Source organism: Capsicum annuum, chromosome 12 (assembly GCF_002878395.1).
Source record: "Capsicum annuum cultivar UCD-10X-F1 chromosome 12, UCD10Xv1.1, whole genome shotgun sequence".
Taxonomy (NCBI): Eukaryota; Viridiplantae; Streptophyta; class Magnoliopsida; order Solanales; family Solanaceae; genus Capsicum; species Capsicum annuum.
This window is the reverse complement of record NC_061122.1, coordinates 192,068,203-192,087,886: the sequence shown is the minus strand read 5'-3', so window position 1 is coordinate 192,087,886 and position 19,684 is coordinate 192,068,203. Positions and strand designations below refer to the sequence as shown.

Sequence of the window (19,684 nt, the reverse complement as noted above, 5' to 3'; positions counted from 1 at the left end):
AGAGCATTTCATAAATCAAGACATAATGTGGTAGTGTCAACTCTTGTCCATAGGGCATAACTTATTTCTTTGGCGGGCTAAGTCTTGCCTATAAGGCAAGAGTTATAGAACATCTTATAAATCAAGACATAATGTGATCGTGTCAACTCTTTCCCATAAGACATAATTTGTTATTTGAAAGTCTTTAGGTTAAGTCTTCCCTCTAAGGCAAGAGTTATAGAGTATCTCATAAATCAAGACACAATATACTATCGGGGACTCTTGCCGATAAGGCGTAATTTGTTGTTTAAAAGTCTTTGAGCTAAGTCTTACATCTAAGGTAAGAGTTATAGAGCACCTCAATCATAAATCAAGATACAATCTGATTGTATCAGTTCTTACCCTTGGGACATAACTTGTTGTCTAAAAGTCCTTCAGCTAAGTCTTGCCTCAAGGAAAAGAGTTATAGAATATTTCATAAATCAAAATACAATGTAGTAGTGTTAATTCTTACCCATAGAGCGTAACTTTTTGTTTGAAAGCCCTTGGTCTAAGTCTTTCCTCTAAAGCAAGAGTTATAGAGCATCTCAAAAATCAAAACACAATATGGTTGTGTCAGTTCATGCCCATGAGGCATAACTTATTATTGTAAAGTCATTGGTCTAAGTTCTGTCTCTAAGGCAAGAGTTATAAAACATATCATAAATCAATACACAATACGGTAGTGTCAACTCTTGCCTGTGGAGGATAACTTCTCTTTCGATGGTTCTTATGCTAAATCTTGTCTCTAAGGCAAGAGTTACAGAGTGTTTCATAAATCAAAACATAATGTGGTAGTATTAACTCTTGCCCATGGGGCGTGGGTTGTTGTTTGAAAGTCCTTAGTCTAAGTCTTGTCTCTAAGACAATAGTTATAGAACATCTCATAAATCAAAACACAATGTGGTAGTTTTAACTCTTACCCATGAGATGTACTTGTTGTTTGAAAGTCATTAGAGCAAGTTCTACCTCCAAGACAAGATTTATAGAATATCTCATAAATCAAAACACAATATGATAATGTCAACCTTTTTACATTGGGCGTTACTTGTTCTTTGATAGGAATTGAAGAAAAGAAAAGAAAAGAAATAATACAAATTGAGGGAAAAAATGTTTTTTTTTTCAAAAGAAAAATCAAAGAAAAAAAGAAAAAAAGAAGAAGTTGAGAAGAGAAAAAGAAAAATTAAAAAATAAAAAAAATAAAGAAAAAAGACAACAAAAAATAGAGACTGAGAAAAAATCTTTAAAAAGAAAAAAGATGAGAAAAGACAAATAAAAAAGAGAAAAATAAGTGTTGAGAGGAGAAAAGGAAAAAATGTAAAGGTTGAGAAAACTAACAAAAAGAGAAAATAAAAAATAAAAAGTCAAATAAAATAAAAAAAGAGAAAAATAAATTAGAGATTGAAAGATAAATAAGCATATAGAATTATTTAAAGTTAATTGACGTATAAAGGACAAATAAGTGAAAGTCCATTTATGTAGTTTACGAGTATAAAAATTAAAAATTAAATTGAAAATAAAATTTTTATATTAAAACAACTTGAAAAAGGATTTCATATTTGAACCAAATAGCACTTTCAAATGCTAATTTAAATTTATTTTTGATATGTATGTCCAAATGCAAAACTTAAAATAAAATAAATTAATTTGAGAAGTTTGACGATACAAGTATAAAGCTACCAAAGGAAAACCCGGCTATGAAGAAGTCGGGCCTATCCGTTGCTGTAGTCCGAACTCCATAGTCCATTTCCTCATTGCAATTTTCAGTTTAAAGCTCCAGAATTCGGTAATTTAATCTTCAATTATGTACAATTTACGCACTTAATTCCATTGTTACAATCACCCAAACTACTTAATTGTTAAACCCTAGGCCCGTTTAGTACTAGTGATGAGGAATAACCAATATCAGGATTAATTTTAGAATGACTTTATCTTATGTTTGATTGGGATAAAATCGCCGACAATTTATCCATGACTTAGTTATACGGTATTGTAGTGTTATTTAATCTCGGGATAACTTGTTTCCAATCAAAGGAGCAGGTGTTTTACACACTCAATTTTTTGATCTCTTAACTTTTTCGTTTTTTTTTTTCCTTCCAGGTGTTTGTGGAGCTATGGAAATGGAATTGTTCATGGATGCAATGCCGGAAGAAGAAAACTATTACATTGATGAAAATAATGATGTAAGTTTGGTTATCACGGTTCTTGTTAATTAGTATTGTTATATAAAAACCCTTGAGCTTCGATAATAAACTATAAGTGCCCATTTGGATGGGCTCACTAAGCTCTTTTTGGCTTTTTGGAGTGTTGATAAAATCTAGAATAGCTTTTAACCTAAGTGCATTGCCCAAATTATTGCGTTTGGCTTGATGACTGTCTTGTTTTGATCAATCTATTATTCTCTCCGTGCCAATCGAAAAGATGTAGTTTAACTAGGCACGAAGTTTAAGAATTATGAGAAAACTTATGAAATTGTGGTCTAAAGTAAGTCATAGGTGTTTGTGTGGTTAAAAATGTATCTCTTTAAGGGTGAAATTAACATTTTAAAGTTAAATTGTTACTAAATATAGAAATGTGTCATTCTTTTTGGGTCTGTCTAAGAAGGAAAGTATGTCATATAAATTGGTATAGAGGGAGTAATTATTTTAGAGTGACGGGTCAAAATTACACCTTAAGTATTATGTTTTTTCTTGAGTTTCGCAGCTAAACTATCATGTGTGTTTCTTACCCGAACTATTACCAAATATTTTTCAAAACACACCTTAACTAGCAGTTGTTCACTTTTCCTACCTGAACGATGGTGATAGTATTTCAGGTAAGAGAAGTGAACAATTGATAATTGAGGTATGTTTGGATGAATAATAGGTAATAGTTCAGCTAGGAAACTTCGCACGTGATAGTTCAGGTATGAAACTCAAAAAAAGGAATACTTTAGGTTTGTTTTTGACCATTAAGTCTTTATCATAAATAATTATTTTTATCCAATATAAATTATGCTCTAGAACTTGTGGATTAAAAGCTACTTAAATTCAGCCAATCCAAATGGACTCTAAACGGGGATTTGTTTCTGCTAACTAAATATTCAGCAGTTATGTGGTTTCTTCCCTAAAGCTTGATAAGACAAAAAATGGGTTGTCATTTTCTTATACAGATGAAGTGCAACCCACGGAATAAATTTTTTTTTTTTTATATTACAAGTTCAAAATTCAGAAACTTGAATAATATGGTGTGCAAAATCTTGGAAGGAGAATCGAATACTGTCTTAAATATGTCCAAAGATGATGGTAAATGCGCCCAAATGAATTATGTAGATTATAAAGATTAATGTCCTAATCAATTAATTTCTGAATCGAAGATTATACTGAATTGAAGCGTATCTGGATTTCGTTGCAGGATTATTCAACTTTGGACGGTGAAAGGTGTGGGATATGTATGGATGTTGTCATTGATAGAGGAGTTCTAGACTGCTGTCAACACTGGTAATTAACTAAACTTTATTTTGCAGACTTCATCACTCTATCTGATGTTATAATAGAGAAGGAAGCGACTGTAATTTGGCATAAGTGGATGTTCAGTGCATTTTTATTTGAGAGACCATTGGCTTCTCCCCTTTTTCCTGTTATGTGTTGTGCTCTTTCCTCTTTTCTGAAGCGCAGTTAGTTGACTTACTTTTCTCTTAGTGCAATCCATTTACTCACCATTTCCCTTCACAAAAAACCTAAGTTTATTATTTTTATGATTTACTCTTGATGTGTGACATCTTTTCCCATACTTATGTCTATGTGCATTATGTGGAGTTCAGAAATTTCTATGCTTGACAACAGACGTGGATTTTTTTTTTCTGGCTTGGATGTGTGTTATGGTTTGCTCTCTTTGAGTAGACGTTTTGCAGAATTTCAATTATGACATTTCATTGTTTATCTAAATTATTTATGATTTTCAGCATAGTTTAACTCTCCAAATCAGCTGTATTCTTGATCGGCGTTGTTGTTTATGTTAATATTTATTTTTGCCTATTGACACCAAGTTCCATGATTTTCGTCTTCATCTTCCGTTAGTGCTGATGTTGAGTTGTGATATTGTGAAACCAATTACCGTAACTGTGTACTATAAGATGGTTTTAGTAAACGTTTGTGAATGTGGACATTCTGAGATTAACTTGTCAAGTTTGACTTTTATCCAACCTCTACTAACTGCCAGATACAAATAACGACCTAAGCTCGTCATTTAAATTTCAGGTTTTGTTTTACGTGCATTGACAACTGGGCTACCATCACAAACTTATGCCCACTTTGCCAGAGTGAATTTCAATTGATCACTTGTGTGCCTGTAAGTAACTGAAACTATTGGGCTGCTTAACATTGTTTTTATCTTCTTTCTCAGTTCATTAATGTGTTCAACGGTGTCTTACATACTTATTGTTTAAGGCTTGCTCTTTCTTTGTTCATGGTTCTGAGGTTCTTTCTTCCATCTTAAGCCAATTCTGAAAGTTTTCGTTAACTTAAATTATAAGATCTTCAAGGAGCCCAATTAATTCTTACTGATTTTCATGAAGGTATATGATACCATAGGGGGCAGCCAGACTGATGAGGATTTATATACCAGGTACAGTGTCGTGTCTGTTTCTTTATCAAATTTATAGCAACCCACTACATCCTGTGGTGGTCATTATCCATTACCGAAAAAGAAAGATTCAGTTAGATTCATTTTTTCGTTAAATTGATTGGAGAAAAGAGAAGAACCATATAACTGGCAGAAGCACTATCTGCAAGTCTACACTTGATGTAAGAAGCAACACCCAATGGAGGGTTGATCGTAAATATGTGCTCTTAAAATTGTTCGGGTTGTAAGATTGAACAACGTGGAATGTGGATATACTAGCCAAAAATAAGGAATATGTGAAGAACTTCAGAGAAATAAAGTCACAAATTAGAGAACCTGAGAAAGCCTCAATTTGGCTGGTTCATTGGAAATCACAAGTGAAAATCTAATGTCTTTTTGGAAATCCGTGAAAGTACTACCTATGTATTTCTCCACAAATGTGAGAACTCGAAAGCCTCAGTTGTGCTGGCTCAAAAGAAATCACTTGGTATCCACAAGTGAAAAATTTGCATCTTTTGAAGACCCTATCTGTATATATCTCCACAAACGTGAGAATTGAAGAAAGCCTCAGTTGTGCTGGTTATAAGAGGAAATAATCGGCAATCACAAGTGAAAATTTATAACCTTTTTGCAAATCCTTAAGATTTTCATAATTCCTCCCTCCTCAGAAGGGACACTAAAGATTTTCTACATTTTGTGTAGGCACTTTTCTCGTGCTTCATGATTCGACACGGCTGACCTAATGACTGTCTGGAATACTAAAAAAATTCTACTTATAAGCTCTTTCTGTGTGCATGTGTTGGTCTTTGCTAACGACATATGACGGTGTTCTCCGACCACTTCCATGGGGCTGCATAGTTGCAGCGCAGATAACTCTTTCATTATCATCAGAAATCTCAACCTTCTTTTTGAAGCTGTTACTGAATTTTAGACTTACTGCTGTTAATTCCCGTACATGCTATTTGAATTGCTCTTGCAGTTTTCTGTATCATTTATTGTTCCTCTGTTTGAAAATTTTGGATCTTGAGGTTCACGGTTGTTGAGTATTGAAATGGTGAAAGCTTATATCCATAGTCGAGTTTTAAAATTTAACTTCATAAAATTTCTTCTGAGATACAATGTCCAAAAAAATATTTTCTTCTCAGGTACTTCAGTATAGATCTTCAATCTTATATAATGCATAACACTCATTCTCTAGAAGTAACTTGATTAGTTATTATCTACTAGTAAATTGCAAGCAATTACCATGAGTTTAACTCTCTGATCTTTGCAGAGATGATGATTGGTTGATTGAAGGGAAGACTAATACTCTTTCATTCCCATCATACTATATCGATGAGAATGTGAGTTAACATGTTCCATTGACTCTGAATAGTTCGTGTCCACCTTTGCTACTGGCTCCCCAATCTCTAAAGGAGTCATACCTGTAGAGCCTAACATAAAATGAATACATTATGAAATCTCATGACTTTCTTTGATCAACTCAGAGTTATTCATAAAATAAATTCATTGTGAAATCTCATGACTTTCTTTTGATCAGCTCATTGTCTTTGCAAATAATAAATTACTTACGAGATAGCCTCCTTGGTTCTGTTTTACCCTTTCTCTAATCCTAGTTTTTTCTCTTAGGGGATTGTCTGTATGCAAGTAATGTAAGCTGCGTTACTTCTTCACTTCTTTGACATGCAACATACTATGTGATCTCATTTCGACTTCCATGCTTCCAGTGCTAGCATTTCCTACACTAGAGCAAAACTCTTATGTGAACGTAACAGTTTCATGGTTAGAAAAGCTGAGATTAGATTTCTTATGGTGTTTATTGCCGTCATATCAGTAAGATTTCTTGTATATTAATGAAACAGAGTTTTGCTAGTAGCGGTTGTCTCTTCTTGGAAATCTTTGAAATCTTGCTGATTTTTTGGGGGTTCGATGACTCCACTTTTGTCATATTGCGTTCTTATTTTATAAATCGGCTTTTTGGCCGTAATTATTACGCTTTATCTTTCTAGGCAGTTGTCTGCTTGGATGGAGATGGCTGCAAAGTTCGGTCCGGATCAGTTACAATTGAAGGAGATCTGAATCTTGATACATCAATAGCTTGTGATTCATGTGACATATGGTATGGTAATCAATTACTTTAGTAATAACTGTTTCACTAAAATAATTGCCAACTGCTAAGTTGAATAATTGTATGTTTTGGTTTATGTGAAAAGATGAATACTGCCCTATGTTATTTGTTTCCTTCTCCGTTTTGCTTATTGCCTGTTAAGAGCATGATTGCCTTTGCGTGTATACAAAGCACTGATGGAACAGAACGTTGTGATGTATTCGGAGGGTTTGTATAAAATTGATAGCATCATAGTTATGGACCTAAGATGCAGTAAGGAGAGTGATCTACAGATGGGTAGTATAAGCTTCGCAATATGGCATATGATGAGATCTTGAGAAGCACTCCATGGGCATCGTCAGACATACTCTTTATTGGAGGCGTATCAAGGTTGAGGAGGTCAAGAGAGCTATTCACAGGATGCGGCGGGGTAGGGCGACGGGGCCAGACAAGATTTCAGTGGATTTTTGGAAGAGCGCTTGTGGGGCAGGTTTGGAGTGGTTGACAAGGTTGTTTAATTGTATTTTTAGGGGCGGCGAAGATGCCTAAATCGTGGAGGTGGAGTACGATGATTCCAGTGTATAAGAACAAGGGAGACATTCAGAGTTGCAACAACTATAGAGGTATTAAGTTGTTGAGTCATACTATGAAGGTTTGGGAAAGGGTGGTAGAGTTGAGGCTGAGAAGGATCGTGACTATCTCTGAGAATTAGTTCAGTTTCATGCCAGGTTGCTCGACCACTGAGGCCATTCACCTTCTGAGGAGATTAGTGGAGCAGTTTTGGGAGAGGAAGAAAGACTTGCACATGGTGTTTATTGATCTTGAGAAGGCATATGACAGAGTTTCCAGGGAGATTCTGTGGAGATGCTGGGAGGCTAAAGGGGTGCCCGTGGCGTACACTAGGTCGATTAAGGACATGTATGATGGTGCGAAGATTCGTGTGAGGACGATAGGTGGAGATTCAGAGCACTTCTCAGTTTTGATAAGGTTGCACCAGGGATCGACTCTTAGCCTGTTTTTATTTGCCTTGGTGATGGATGTTTTGACGCGGCATATTTAAGGAGAGGTGCCTTGGTGTATGTTATTTGCAGATGGTGTGGTACTGATTGACGAGACTCGGGGAGGAGTTAATGATAAGTTGAAGTTTTGGAGACAGACACTTGAGTCTAAAGGTTTCGGTTAAGCAGAACCAATACGAAGTACTTGGAGTGTAAGTTCAGTGATGCATCGTAGGAGGCTGGAGTGGTTGTGAAGTTGGACTCTCAGGCCATTCAGAAGAGAGTTTCAAGTATCTGGGGTCTATGATTCAGGGCAATGGAGAGATTGACGAGGATTTCATACATCGTAGGTGGTTGAAATTGAGGCTCGCTTCGGGGGTTCTATGTGATAAGAAGGTGCCCCCGAAGTTTAAAGGTAAGTTCTACAGAGTGACAGTCCGTCCGGCTATGTTGTATGGAGCGGAGTGTTGGCCAGTTAAGAACTTCCACTTCCAAAAGTTGAAGGTGGCGAAGATGAGAATGTTGCGATGGATGTGTGGACATACCAGGAAAGATAGGATGAAGAATGAGATTGTTCGGGAGAAGGTGAGAGTTGCTTCGGTGGAGGACAAGATGCAAGAAGTGAGGTTATGTTGGTTCGGGCACGTGATGAGGAGGGGCTCTGATGTGAGACACTGGCCATGGATGGTTTTAGGCGGGGTAGAGGTAGACCGAAGAAATATTTGAGGGAGGTGATTAGGAATGATATGGAGCAATTACAACTTACTGAAGATATGGTCCTTGATAGGAAGGTGTGGAGGACGCAGATTAGGGTAGAGGGTTAGGGGGTGGGAGTGCGGTGGTAATAGTAGGGGAGAGTTCGTTTGTGTCTGGAGTTTCTTGTTCGTGGTGTTGTGGCATAGTATTCTTGTGGCTAGCGGTGTGTGTTTATTTTGCATACCGTACTAGTTTATATGCACCTATCTTTTGTGTTTGTTATACTGTTAGTTTATTTTGCATACCGTACTAGTTTATATGTCCTTATCTTTTGTGTTTGTTATACTGGTATCGGTCCTAAGCTGGGAGTCTATCGGAAACAACCTCTTTACTTCACCCGAGGTAGTGGTTTGGTCTGCGTACACTCTACCCTCCCCAGACCCCACTATGTGGGAATACACTGGGTATGTTGTTGTTGTTGTATTTTACATATTCTACTACAGTTTACTCCCTCCATCTCAAAATTTGGTCTACTTTGACTTGCTCAAGGTACCCTAATGGATATTCTTTGTTGCCTATGTTAGACTGTTCCACATTGGTTGATGGAATGGACTGTTGTCTCCTCATATAGTGTTGGGCAATCCTAATCTCATGACCTAGACTTGAGTTCAACCCACCGTCCATTTCTCTTAGCATGGTAACGGAGTCAGGCCCATCTAAAAGCCCGCTTATCTATCTTCTGGATGATATCCTCACTTTCTCCAGCAGTGGTGGTTTCCATACTTTTTTCCTACTGTGAAAGGAACCTTAGACGTAGGAAGTGCTTCATGCAGCTGAAGTTCTTAATTTCCCTGATTTTCAAGGGTTTCTCCTCTGATTGATTCTTTGCATATATTTGAGTAGGTATCATGCCTTTTGTGTTGGATTTGACACTGAGGACACTTCTGAAAGTTCATGGCTATGTCCAAGGTAAGCATGCATGAATATTTAGTTCCACATTTCTTTGTTTATATGTGTATTTATCAGCCGAGCATATGTAGATTTCCTTCAGTTGCAGTTGTTTTATGGGAGTGGCGTGTTCTTTTTGAGTCTACCCAAAGATTACGCATTTGTACTCAACTACTGCAATTATGCCTAGAATACTTAAAATTGGTTAGAATTTGTAGTATTGCTTCGAATCATAATTTGTACTTTATATTTTTTGAATAAGGTAAACTATGTGTTGTTGTACAGACTATAAAAAAGTATTCTGCTCAGTTTATTCATTCACATCTTAGAAAATAAATAGACAAAACTCCTATTCTATTTTCAACTAGAATACTAATAAAATCCTATTCTATCTCAACTAAATAACTGAATTTCAGAAATAAAATTACTAAACTAAAAAAGAAAAATAATAGCAAATAACTCAATACTTCAACACTATGTTATTAAAAGAAGAGAACCTACATGAAAATATGGTTCTCAACAAAAGAGACCAAATCGTTTATATCAATAGGGACCTCATAAGTACACCAAAAGAAAATTAGACACAATTTGCAATTTTACAAAAACTTGTTGAACCCATTCAAATGCGCTCCTATTTCTCTTTTTCCAAGTAACCAGTCTAATTGAATGAGTCCCAATCTCCATGCCCTTGGACTTCTCTTCCCCTTCCGGTGAGTTCAACTTCAACTTTGCAACGCGCCAATGCCTCCTCCATTGTGCGGACATCACCTGTTACTTTCCAAACAAATTAAGAACCACCGCTATAACCGATTATCCATTTTACAATACAATAGTAGATGGTCTACATCTTCACGTGAGCTTTTGCACATAAAACGTTAACTGACACCAATGATGCTCCTCTTTCTCATATATTCAGCCGTCTAAATGCACTCCTTGCAGCTAACCACGTAAAAAACACGCCTTTCGGTAATCTAGGAATCCAAATAGCATCTTGAGGAAATATACATTCCCGTCTCACGAATAAGCTCTTGTAATTAGATTGGACTGTAAAAAGTCCATTTAAACAACAGGATTGCATAGTTCATGATGGACATTGCTAAAGAAAGGATATATTAGAGGAAACATGCATGCTGCATTTCCAACACTCGATACTCGTGTGGATCTAAGTGCCATGTTGTTGCTATGGATCCAGATGTATTGTCTTTGCTGGACAGGGGTTCCAGTGGAGGAATGTGGCAAGTATCGTCACTAGTAGTTAAGCTATATTATCTCAAGAACACATGACCAGGTATATCATTGCCAGTAGTTTGGTAAAAATGTTTCTCTATGCTGAATATACTGGTTATGGGGATGAAGTATTCTGCATTCTCTAGTACATCGAAGGAGCTTTAGCATAACATTTGTTATGTGAATGGATCTTTCATAAACTGTTGGATCCTATGACGTATTGAGCAATTTTTACTTTAGATAGACAATATACTTCGAAGGAGATATCTCTATATCGAGTAGGAAGTAGAAGATTGAGCTGTAACCCTCTTAGCTTGTGGATTTCTCTAGCTAAAACAGTATAATGAAGTTAAACTGATGAAGCTGATATGTAATTGATTTGCCCTTGAGATAATCTCAACCCTGTTTTTCATTAAAGAATAAAAATTCAATAAAGGTGAGTTATCTTTTAGACAGAAAATTAAATTTGGATCTTTGGTTTCGCTATCTCGAATTACCCAATTTGTAGATCCTTGTATTAAATTCTTTACAAGTCCTTGGATTGTATATATTGTTACAAGTCTAGAGATAATAACATGCCTAGAATATTCAGGATTGGTTAGGATCGGTTGTCTTGCTCAGAATTGTACATAAAATGTGTAATCTGCCTAAATTGCACCTATAAAAAAATTCCTTCTAAAAGTGCCTTCTACATATACTTTTAGCAGTCTATGTATCTTTGGATGGAGTTAAGTTGATATTTTCATCTTGAGCACCTGCTGTGGATTTAAACATAATTCTTATTGTTATCTCACTTTGCAGATGTGTTGACAAGCTACCCGAAAAGTCGGCATCTTACAAGAAGTTTGGTCCAGAAAATGCCAGCAATAACTCTTTGCTCGAGACTTCTTTTTCAGGGGAAGTGTCTGTAGTTGTTGCTGATGCTGGTGAGACAGCTGTTGTCGTCTCAATTGTTGAGAGGAACAAACAGGGTGAAGTACCAGGAAGAAAACTTTCAAATCTAGATGCTAAAGAGGCTATAAATACTGGCAATTTGATCCCTGATCCTGTTCCTGATACTTCCAGTATAGAACTGTCCGTGCGACAAAGTGAATGCCCTGATTCTGCGGAGCCTTCTGCTACCCCTGTGGATGTGAAGCCTGATGCATCGACACAGTTATTTAATAATGAACTGATTCAACCAAATCCAGATCTTCATTTGGGATTGTCGGTGAACTCGTGTTCAGCATGTAATGGTATGCGTACAATGTTTCGGGAATTTCTTTTGTTCCTTTGGATTGGTCGATCTATCTTAAGCTGGAGCAGATAAAATATCTAAGCTACTAATGTTCTATGCATCTCCAGTAGATGAAACAAATATGAAGGTAGCTGGAGATCAAATACTTCAAGCTGCACGACTGAAGAATATGTCAGAATGCCTTTGTCCAGGTATATGACTGTCGCCATAGCAGACAGCTTCTCCAGATATTGGATTCTTGAGCATTGTTGCTTCCTGAAAACTCTTATGAACTTTATTGAGATGTACATACATGCTTGCATATTTTTCTTCTCTGAAGTGTTTGCTGTTGATGTGTCAGGTGACAAAATGATGCCTGATAAGAACGAGAACAAGTTTGTGGCTTCAGGTGCAAAGAGAAAGCGCAGAGAAATCAGGTTGTATGCTATCAAACCCCTTCATTTGATTTATATAGGATCGCTGCTTCTGATTATCTAAAGGTTAAATCCTGATGATCCAGTCTGACAAAGTTGTAACTTATTCTTGTGATAATTTTGTTTTACATGGGTTCTTGAAGTGGCTTAAGCTCATGTTGCCAGTGACGAATTGACAAAACATGTGGGCTACTAGTTGTCAATCATTTGGCCCTGGCATACATATGCTCCATGTGCCTGAAGTCACTGAGCAACTTTGATCTTTTATTACTATGTAAGACAGAGAAACTAAGGATCGACATCGAATTGTAATGTGTCCCCTTTTTTTCGTGATTGGGTTTATTTTAACATCTAGAAATTTCCAACATTACATGCAGTCTGCTAGTTGCATATTAATTCTCTTTTTTCTTGTTACTGGTTGGAGCTTCATTGTTTTCTTTCTAAAGTGATAAAAGGCATGTCAAGCCTGTTAATTGGCGGGAAAGGCTCAGACTCTTCGTGGATAAAGCCACCTGACCTGGGCTTCTTTCTAATGACCTGGACTTCTTCTTGAACTTCTTGCACACTGACTAGATCTTAATTGCCTAATGTGGTATTTCATTATTCCAAATTTTTTCACCTAATTGCTTTTTGAAAATAATTCAATATTTCTTTCCAGTTTCCCCGTATTCATCTGTATTTGGTTCTTGTAAGATACTCCGATAATACTACGAAGTATGAGTCGTAAGTAGCTATCAGCAGTCTATGCTGTTGTCGTGGTAAGCACTGAGTAACTACCATCATTCTATCTGAAATCTGATAGAACTAAATGTTTAACAACTGCGTCATTCCTTATTAGTTTACTTCTGTCCTTCCATTTCTATTTGGATTGCTTATAGTTCTGATAGCAATTGCAGAAATGCTGGTGATGGAGGCATTAGATCCAGAGCTGAGCCTGTCTATGATTCAAAGAGAGTCAAAATCGAGGAAAGCAATGAGCAAATCAATGCAAAGGACCAACCTCGACGATCTACTTCAGACAACTCCGATAAACCTCAAGCAATCCTCTTGAAGGATGAGAAACTGAAATGTAAACCTGAAAATAAAAATCTTAGCTCTGACATAATGAGTATAGTTCAAGGAACAGGTCGTAGAACTTTGAAGAAACTTGCACGTAGCAACCTGGATGGAATGCCCTCTAAACAAAGAGAAAATGTAGCTCGCCTGAGGGTCAAAAAGATCATGAGGAGAACCGGTGATGAGGACTCATCAGTGCTAGTTGAAAATCTAAGGAAAGAAATTAGAGAAGCTGTTCGTAACAGGTCTTATGGGGATAAAGGGGAAAACCAGCTTGATCCCAAACTTCTGACTGCTTTTAGAGCTGTTGTGACAGGATCTACAACTGAAACTAAGAAGCCTTCTGTAGATCTGAAGGCAAAGAGGTCACTGTTGCAGAAGGGAAAAGTACGTGAAAACCTAACCAAAAAAATTTATGGCATTGGAGGAAGACGACGGCGAGCATGGACTCGCGATTGTGAAGTAGAATTTTGGAAATACAGATGCTCAAAAGTGTCCAAGCCTGAGAAGATTCAAACATTGAAGTCAGTTCTTGACCTCCTGAGAGATGACTCAGAGAATTCAGCGACAAAGCCTGTGAATGAAGGGGAAGGAAAGTCTTCCATTCTTTCAAGGCTATATCTTGCAGATAATTCCGTTTTTCCAAGAAAGGAGGATATCAGGCCTGTCTCTACCCTTACTGTTGTAGCTGATCTAAACAAAGAAAATGGATCGACAGCAACCACTTCAACGACATCCTTTCCGAGTCCATCCAATGTTCTACCTGTAAATGTGGCTTCTTCCTTGGAAATTAAGGGGGCCAAGACAAGTGTCCCAACCACTAAGGCTGATATTACCAGAAATGTACTTTCAATCAAAAGCACTGATAGGCCGTCCACATCAACATCAGGTAGTTTGAAATTGTGTACCAAGGAGGAAACAACTGCAAAATGTGATAATACAAGGAGTGATAAGAGGAAGTGGGCCCTAGAGGTTCTTGCAAGAAAAACATCAGCAACAAGCAAGAGTGGAACCCTGGAAAATGAAGAGGACAGTGCAGTACTGAAAAGGAATTATCCTGTGCTGGTATGTTAATAGTTTTCTTTCTGTACCATTTGTTTGCTGCCTATTTGTTCTGCACCTGATCATTTCTTGGTTTTAAACTTTTGAGCAGGCTCAGCTACCGAAAGACATGCGGCCAGCTTTGGCACCCAGTCGTCATAATAAAATCCCCATGTCCGTCAGGCTGGTAAGCACTGCCCTTTTCATTTGAAGTCTATTCCAAGTGTACTTGTTATCCAGGGTGACAATTTTGCTTTTCTATAGTCTGTAATATTCAAGGTGTAAGACTGTTAAGAGAGTAAGACCTCATTTATTTGCACTTAATGAAGGGTCTTAATCTCAATTATTCAGATCTCAGTCGCTAGTCATTAAGTCTGTTTATTTTAGTCTGAATCGTAATCATTAAGTATGTGTAACAACAATAACATACCTAGTATATTCCCACAAAGTGGGCATTAAGTGTGTGTGTTTTATAATTTTTCAACCACTTAATGGGTTTGAATAGATTTGAATGATTAAAATCTTAAACAAATTTATAACATTACCAATTTCAAAAAAAATCTATAACAAATTTATTTGCACTTAATAAAGGTTTTAATCTTAGTCATTCAGATTTAAGTCATTAAGTCTGTCTTTTTTAAGGCCTGAATGTTCATCATTCTAGTCTTAACCGCAATTACAGCCACCAATCACTAACAACAATCAACACAACCCCGCCTCCACTATATCGCCAACCACCCTCATCATTCACCACCACCATTAGCTATCACTATCGTCCACCACAATTTTTAGTTGCCACCACCAACTACCACAGCCAATCACCACTGGTAATCACTACTATCAACCACCATCACCACTCACTACTACCCAAAACCACCACCATCACCCAATACAATCCCAAACGGAATCCCACCATCTCCCATCTCAATCCCCAATCAATCCCACCATCACTCTACACAATACCCAATCAACCCCACCACCCAACACAATCCCCAATTGGCACCCACAATCACCATCACCTCCAACTTCCATATACAATTTTCAAATATTTTATTGATATATTTTATATACATTATTTAAATAAAGGCAAGTTTTATATATCCAGACGTTAAGTAGACAAGCATTCTTAACTAATTAGTATTCAAATCTTAACAGAACATGATAATATTCAGATTCAGACATCTAAATCTTAATGCACGTTTTTATATACTGGTGTGCATTTGGATCCAGACGTCTTAATCTTAATGAAAACAAATGAGGCCTAAGAATGCTATGAAAGTTCGATATTGTTCCAGGAAAAAATGTGCCTAGCATGTATAAATTGGTGTGTCCGTGGTCATCATATTTTCAAGTCTTTAATAAATCTGCCCACCCTCCTATTTTTATTTCTTTACTTTAAAGAATTTTGTACCAGAGCTTCTACAGGGCTCAAGTAGCTTCCTATTTTCTGCAAGCGGCTTTAAATAACCTGTTTATTTTTCCTCTTTCCGGTGACCGTTCTAGCGACACCACTATTATTTCTGATTATTGTTACTCTTGCACGGCACCTTCTTTTCAGCAACTATTCCGGTGGCACTGCTTGTTTTTGCGGTGACCTTTTCAGCCGTTTCATGCGTCTTTCCAGCGACTATCCTTACGTCTCTGTTCCTCTTATGGTGACTGGTTTGGCATTGACACGCCTCTTTTCGGCTACTATTTGGGCCACAGCTTCTCCAACAAGATTCCAGATGACCGCAACTTTTTGTTAAATTTGCAATTTGGCGATATTTACTTTCTATATCTTTCAAAATAAACAAACTCATGTTTGTGTCTTCACTTTGAGTTTGAGGGTGCTTGTTGGTGTTTAAGTGTTAATGTTAGAATTAGAGTGTTTCAAGTTGGATGTTTTCCCAAATTTAGTAAATGTCCTAGTTATATTGTGTCAAACATCGACAAATAGATATTTCCTATGTTCAATTATTCATCATTCCATTAGGGGGCTTTCATAACACACTTTATTTTTCTTACAGAAAATGCCATACTGCTGAAATGCCCACCGACATAATGTGATTAAAAAAAAGCTAAAGGGTTAAAACAAAAAGGTTTATATGGACTGATATAAAAGAACCTCCATTATCATTCTGATTTAGTTTGCAAATGAGGATCTTTCAAGTTATTTCTTTAGCTAAGCATACAAGCGTCTCTCCTACCCGTCGGGGGAGGTGCATTTAGCACTGGAGTTAGGTGCAAAGCAGGTAAAGTGTATCACCTTCCATAGATAGCTCCAGTTCAGACACCAAACCATCAAGATCAAGTCTCGTCACCCATCGGCTTTGTCTTGAATGAGACAACACGAAACAATTTCACTTAATTGTAGTTTTGCCGGTTCCTTTGTCAATATAATTGTTGCTTGTTTTATAGTCATCATTCTTGAATTGTATAAGATTTTTTTTTTCTTCATTTGCATCTTTCTTTAATCCCACACCTCATTCGTGCTTTGCACTTAAAGCCTGAATATTCACAACACTTCTTTTGCTTGGCTTTTTTCGTCTGGTTGATATCTACATTATCACACAATTCCACCAGCATCTAGTCCATATGTTGATTGACACTTGTAATCCTTCACATATGTCATAATAGGATCTATTCAAGTCCAAAAGAATTGGAACGATATAGAATAATGACTTGTTCAAAATCCCTAGTTAGTATGTTGTTTATTGGATTCATTATTCATAAACCCGGAGCATTTTTATTACACTGTTACCTTTCTCAAAAAAATAGTGCAGGTTTTTCCTCTATAAGATCACAGATATGAATCATCGGAGGTTTTTTTCCTCATAAAATGTTGTCCGTCTTTAATCAGAGTATAGCTTCCACTTTAGGGGATTTGCTCTGTTCTCCTATAACCACAAACTGAGTAAATAACTCATCTTAGTTATATATAATTTATCAATTTTTTCCTCTGGTTTTTCTCTCAGGCTCAACTTCACCGTCTCACTGAGCACCTCTTAAGGAAAACAAATCTGTCAGTTATGCGCAGAACAGCAGAAACAGAATTGGCAATTGCAGATGCAGTTAATATTGAAAAGGAGGTTGCTGATAGGTCTAATAGCAAACTAGTATATGTGAACCTCTGCTCACAAGAACTGCGCAGATTAGATAATTCCAGTAACGTTGGTGTTGTAGAGACAAATCCTTGCGAAACATCAGAAGTTCTAACCAACTCATCAGAAGAATTAAGTGACGTCCATTCTTCTGATCCAGCAGTCAACGAAGCCCTAAGAAATGCAGGACTTTTGTCTGATTCACCTCCAAATAGTCCAAGTTGTGGCTTGGAGGAAGTAAAAGAGGAAATTTGCATATCAAAAGAAGTTGAGGATCACGGGCCAGAGAATGTGTTCGAAGTGGATGCTCCTCCAGAACTTGATATATATGGGGATTTTGAATATAATTTGGAGGATGATGACTTTTCCGGTGCTGGAACTTCAATGATCTCTGCCCTGCAGCCAGAAGAATCTAAATTGAAAGTTGTCTTCTCCACAATCAACCCTGTGGAATCTGATGGCTCTTTGGAACTTCAAAATCATGAAAAACAGGACATTCTTGAAGGTCCTGTAGACTCATCTTCGTTGAGTGTGTGCGAAACAAGTGATGTGGTTGGAAGCTCAACTGGAGCTAGCAAGACTGAAAATTGCCTTGGTCATAGTTCCCTTGTCGATGAAGACCTCTCCGTTGTAGACTGTGAAGAGTTGTATGGACCAGATAAGGAGCCACTGATTGAGAAGTATCCTGAGATGGCATCACTCAAGCTTGATGAACTGGCTATGAACAATGGAGTTCAACAAAGCAATGGAGTTGCTGAATCTAAACAGGCTTCAAAGTCCCTGGAGCAGGGAAATGACAGCAGCTCTACTGCTTCCAAATGCCCAAACTCTCCTAACCAGCTTGTTAGAAGTGAAAATCTACAAAAGAACAAGATATCGAAATACCTTGCTGAAAAGGAATCAGGCAGCACTAGCTCTGTATCAAAGAAGGTACTAACGCACACTTACTCTGTGAATATATTGGAATTTCTTCCAGTGGTGTAGAAAGTCTCTAGTACTGAAGACTCATGTTGCATTGTTTGCATATTTCTTCCCGTAAATCTTTTCCTTGGGATACTAATTAAATTATCTTCTGGCAGGTCGAAGCATACGTGAAGGAGCACATCAGGCCACTTTGCAAGAGTCGGGTGATCTCTGTCGAACAATACAGGTGGGCTGTGGGCAAAACTACTGAGAAAGTCATGAAGTATCATCCTAAGGCCAAAAATGCTATTTTTCTCATAAAGGAAGGAGATAAAATTAAGAAACTTGCGGAGCAGTATGTTGAGACAGCTCGACATATGACAAAAGACTAACGAGTGGCTGTCTTAGTGATAGCAACGCGATGTACAGCTTTTGACTTCTGACTTTTCTTTTCCATGTTGCTTTTGTTTTTGTATTTAACCGAAGCTTACAAAGTTACCGGGGGACTAGGTTGATGTATATGTAATTTAGTCTGGAAGTCTCCGAATTTAGTGACTCAGACAATGAGGCATTTTCTTTTAGATTAAAGACTAAATTTAAATGCAGAATGCTGCATCATTTGGAAGGAACATACATGTATCTTTGGCTTAGTTGTATAAAGATTAGAAACTATATGGATGACAATCGGCTGGCCATGCTTTACTGCTATTCTATGTAACCTATTGAATCCTTAATTTGTAACAATTAAGGATGAGAGATTATCTTACAAACTTCATTCCACTTCGTAAATCTCGGTTCTTTACTTTGCATAAGCGAAACAACCAAGGTTTGTTGTACCTGCCTCGTCGAATTAGTCAAGGTGCTTGCAAGCTGGCTCAGATATCTCGGTTTTATGTTCTCTGTTATTTTTCGAGAAAGATCCATCGTGTTACTTTGGTAGTTCAACACCGGGCTCATATGACGGTAGAACTAGTACCAATATGGTATATTTGCGAACTGGGTGAAGATCATATTCTCCCTATTATTTTGTGTGAAAAATCACCCTTCCTTGTGCACTGATCCAAACCGATTCTACTTATTACCAAAGCAAATGATGCAAGAATGACATTGGGAAGAATTCTGGTTAAGAATTAACGTAAGCTAAAGCTATACTAAATTAAGTCTAAAGATATTTTGACAAAATCTCAGAATGGTTACATGATATAATAATAGGAGGAAATCCTAGGCCGGCTAAAAGAAACTTTGACAAGGAAAATTAGGGTAATTGCATAATAAATAAACCAAGGTTAAGGGGTTCAGGTACAATTGATGATAAACTCTTCACAAATCTAAGATGTTAGCTTGAGGGGTATTCT

The 19,684-nt window shown here is 37.1% G+C and overlaps 1 protein-coding gene across 2 annotated transcripts; it reads left to right on the top strand.

The window, feature by feature from the left end:
- Positions 1-1,643: 1,643 nt before the first annotated feature.
- On the top strand, positions 1,644-19,013 carry LOC107850464 (uncharacterized protein At4g10930). 2 transcript variants are annotated; one of them, XM_016694998.2, is made up of 15 exons: positions 1,644-1,804; positions 2,119-2,201; positions 3,412-3,497; positions 4,257-4,347; positions 4,574-4,623; positions 5,894-5,963; positions 6,630-6,739; positions 9,325-9,390; positions 11,398-11,831; positions 11,944-12,024; positions 12,174-12,249; positions 13,143-14,367; positions 14,456-14,530; positions 17,301-18,356; positions 18,506-19,013. In XM_016694998.2, the coding sequence occupies exons 2-15, from the start codon at positions 2,133-2,135 to the stop codon at positions 18,719-18,721; spliced, it is 3,705 nt and encodes a 1,234-aa protein (XP_016550484.2). In that variant the 5' UTR covers positions 1,644-1,804; positions 2,119-2,132; the 3' UTR covers positions 18,722-19,013. The 2 variants fall into 2 exon arrangements, with proteins under 2 accessions (XP_016550484.2, XP_016550482.2); XM_016694996.2 differs by having other exon boundaries at positions 11,941-12,024.
- The last annotated feature ends 671 nt before the right edge of the window (positions 19,014-19,684 follow it).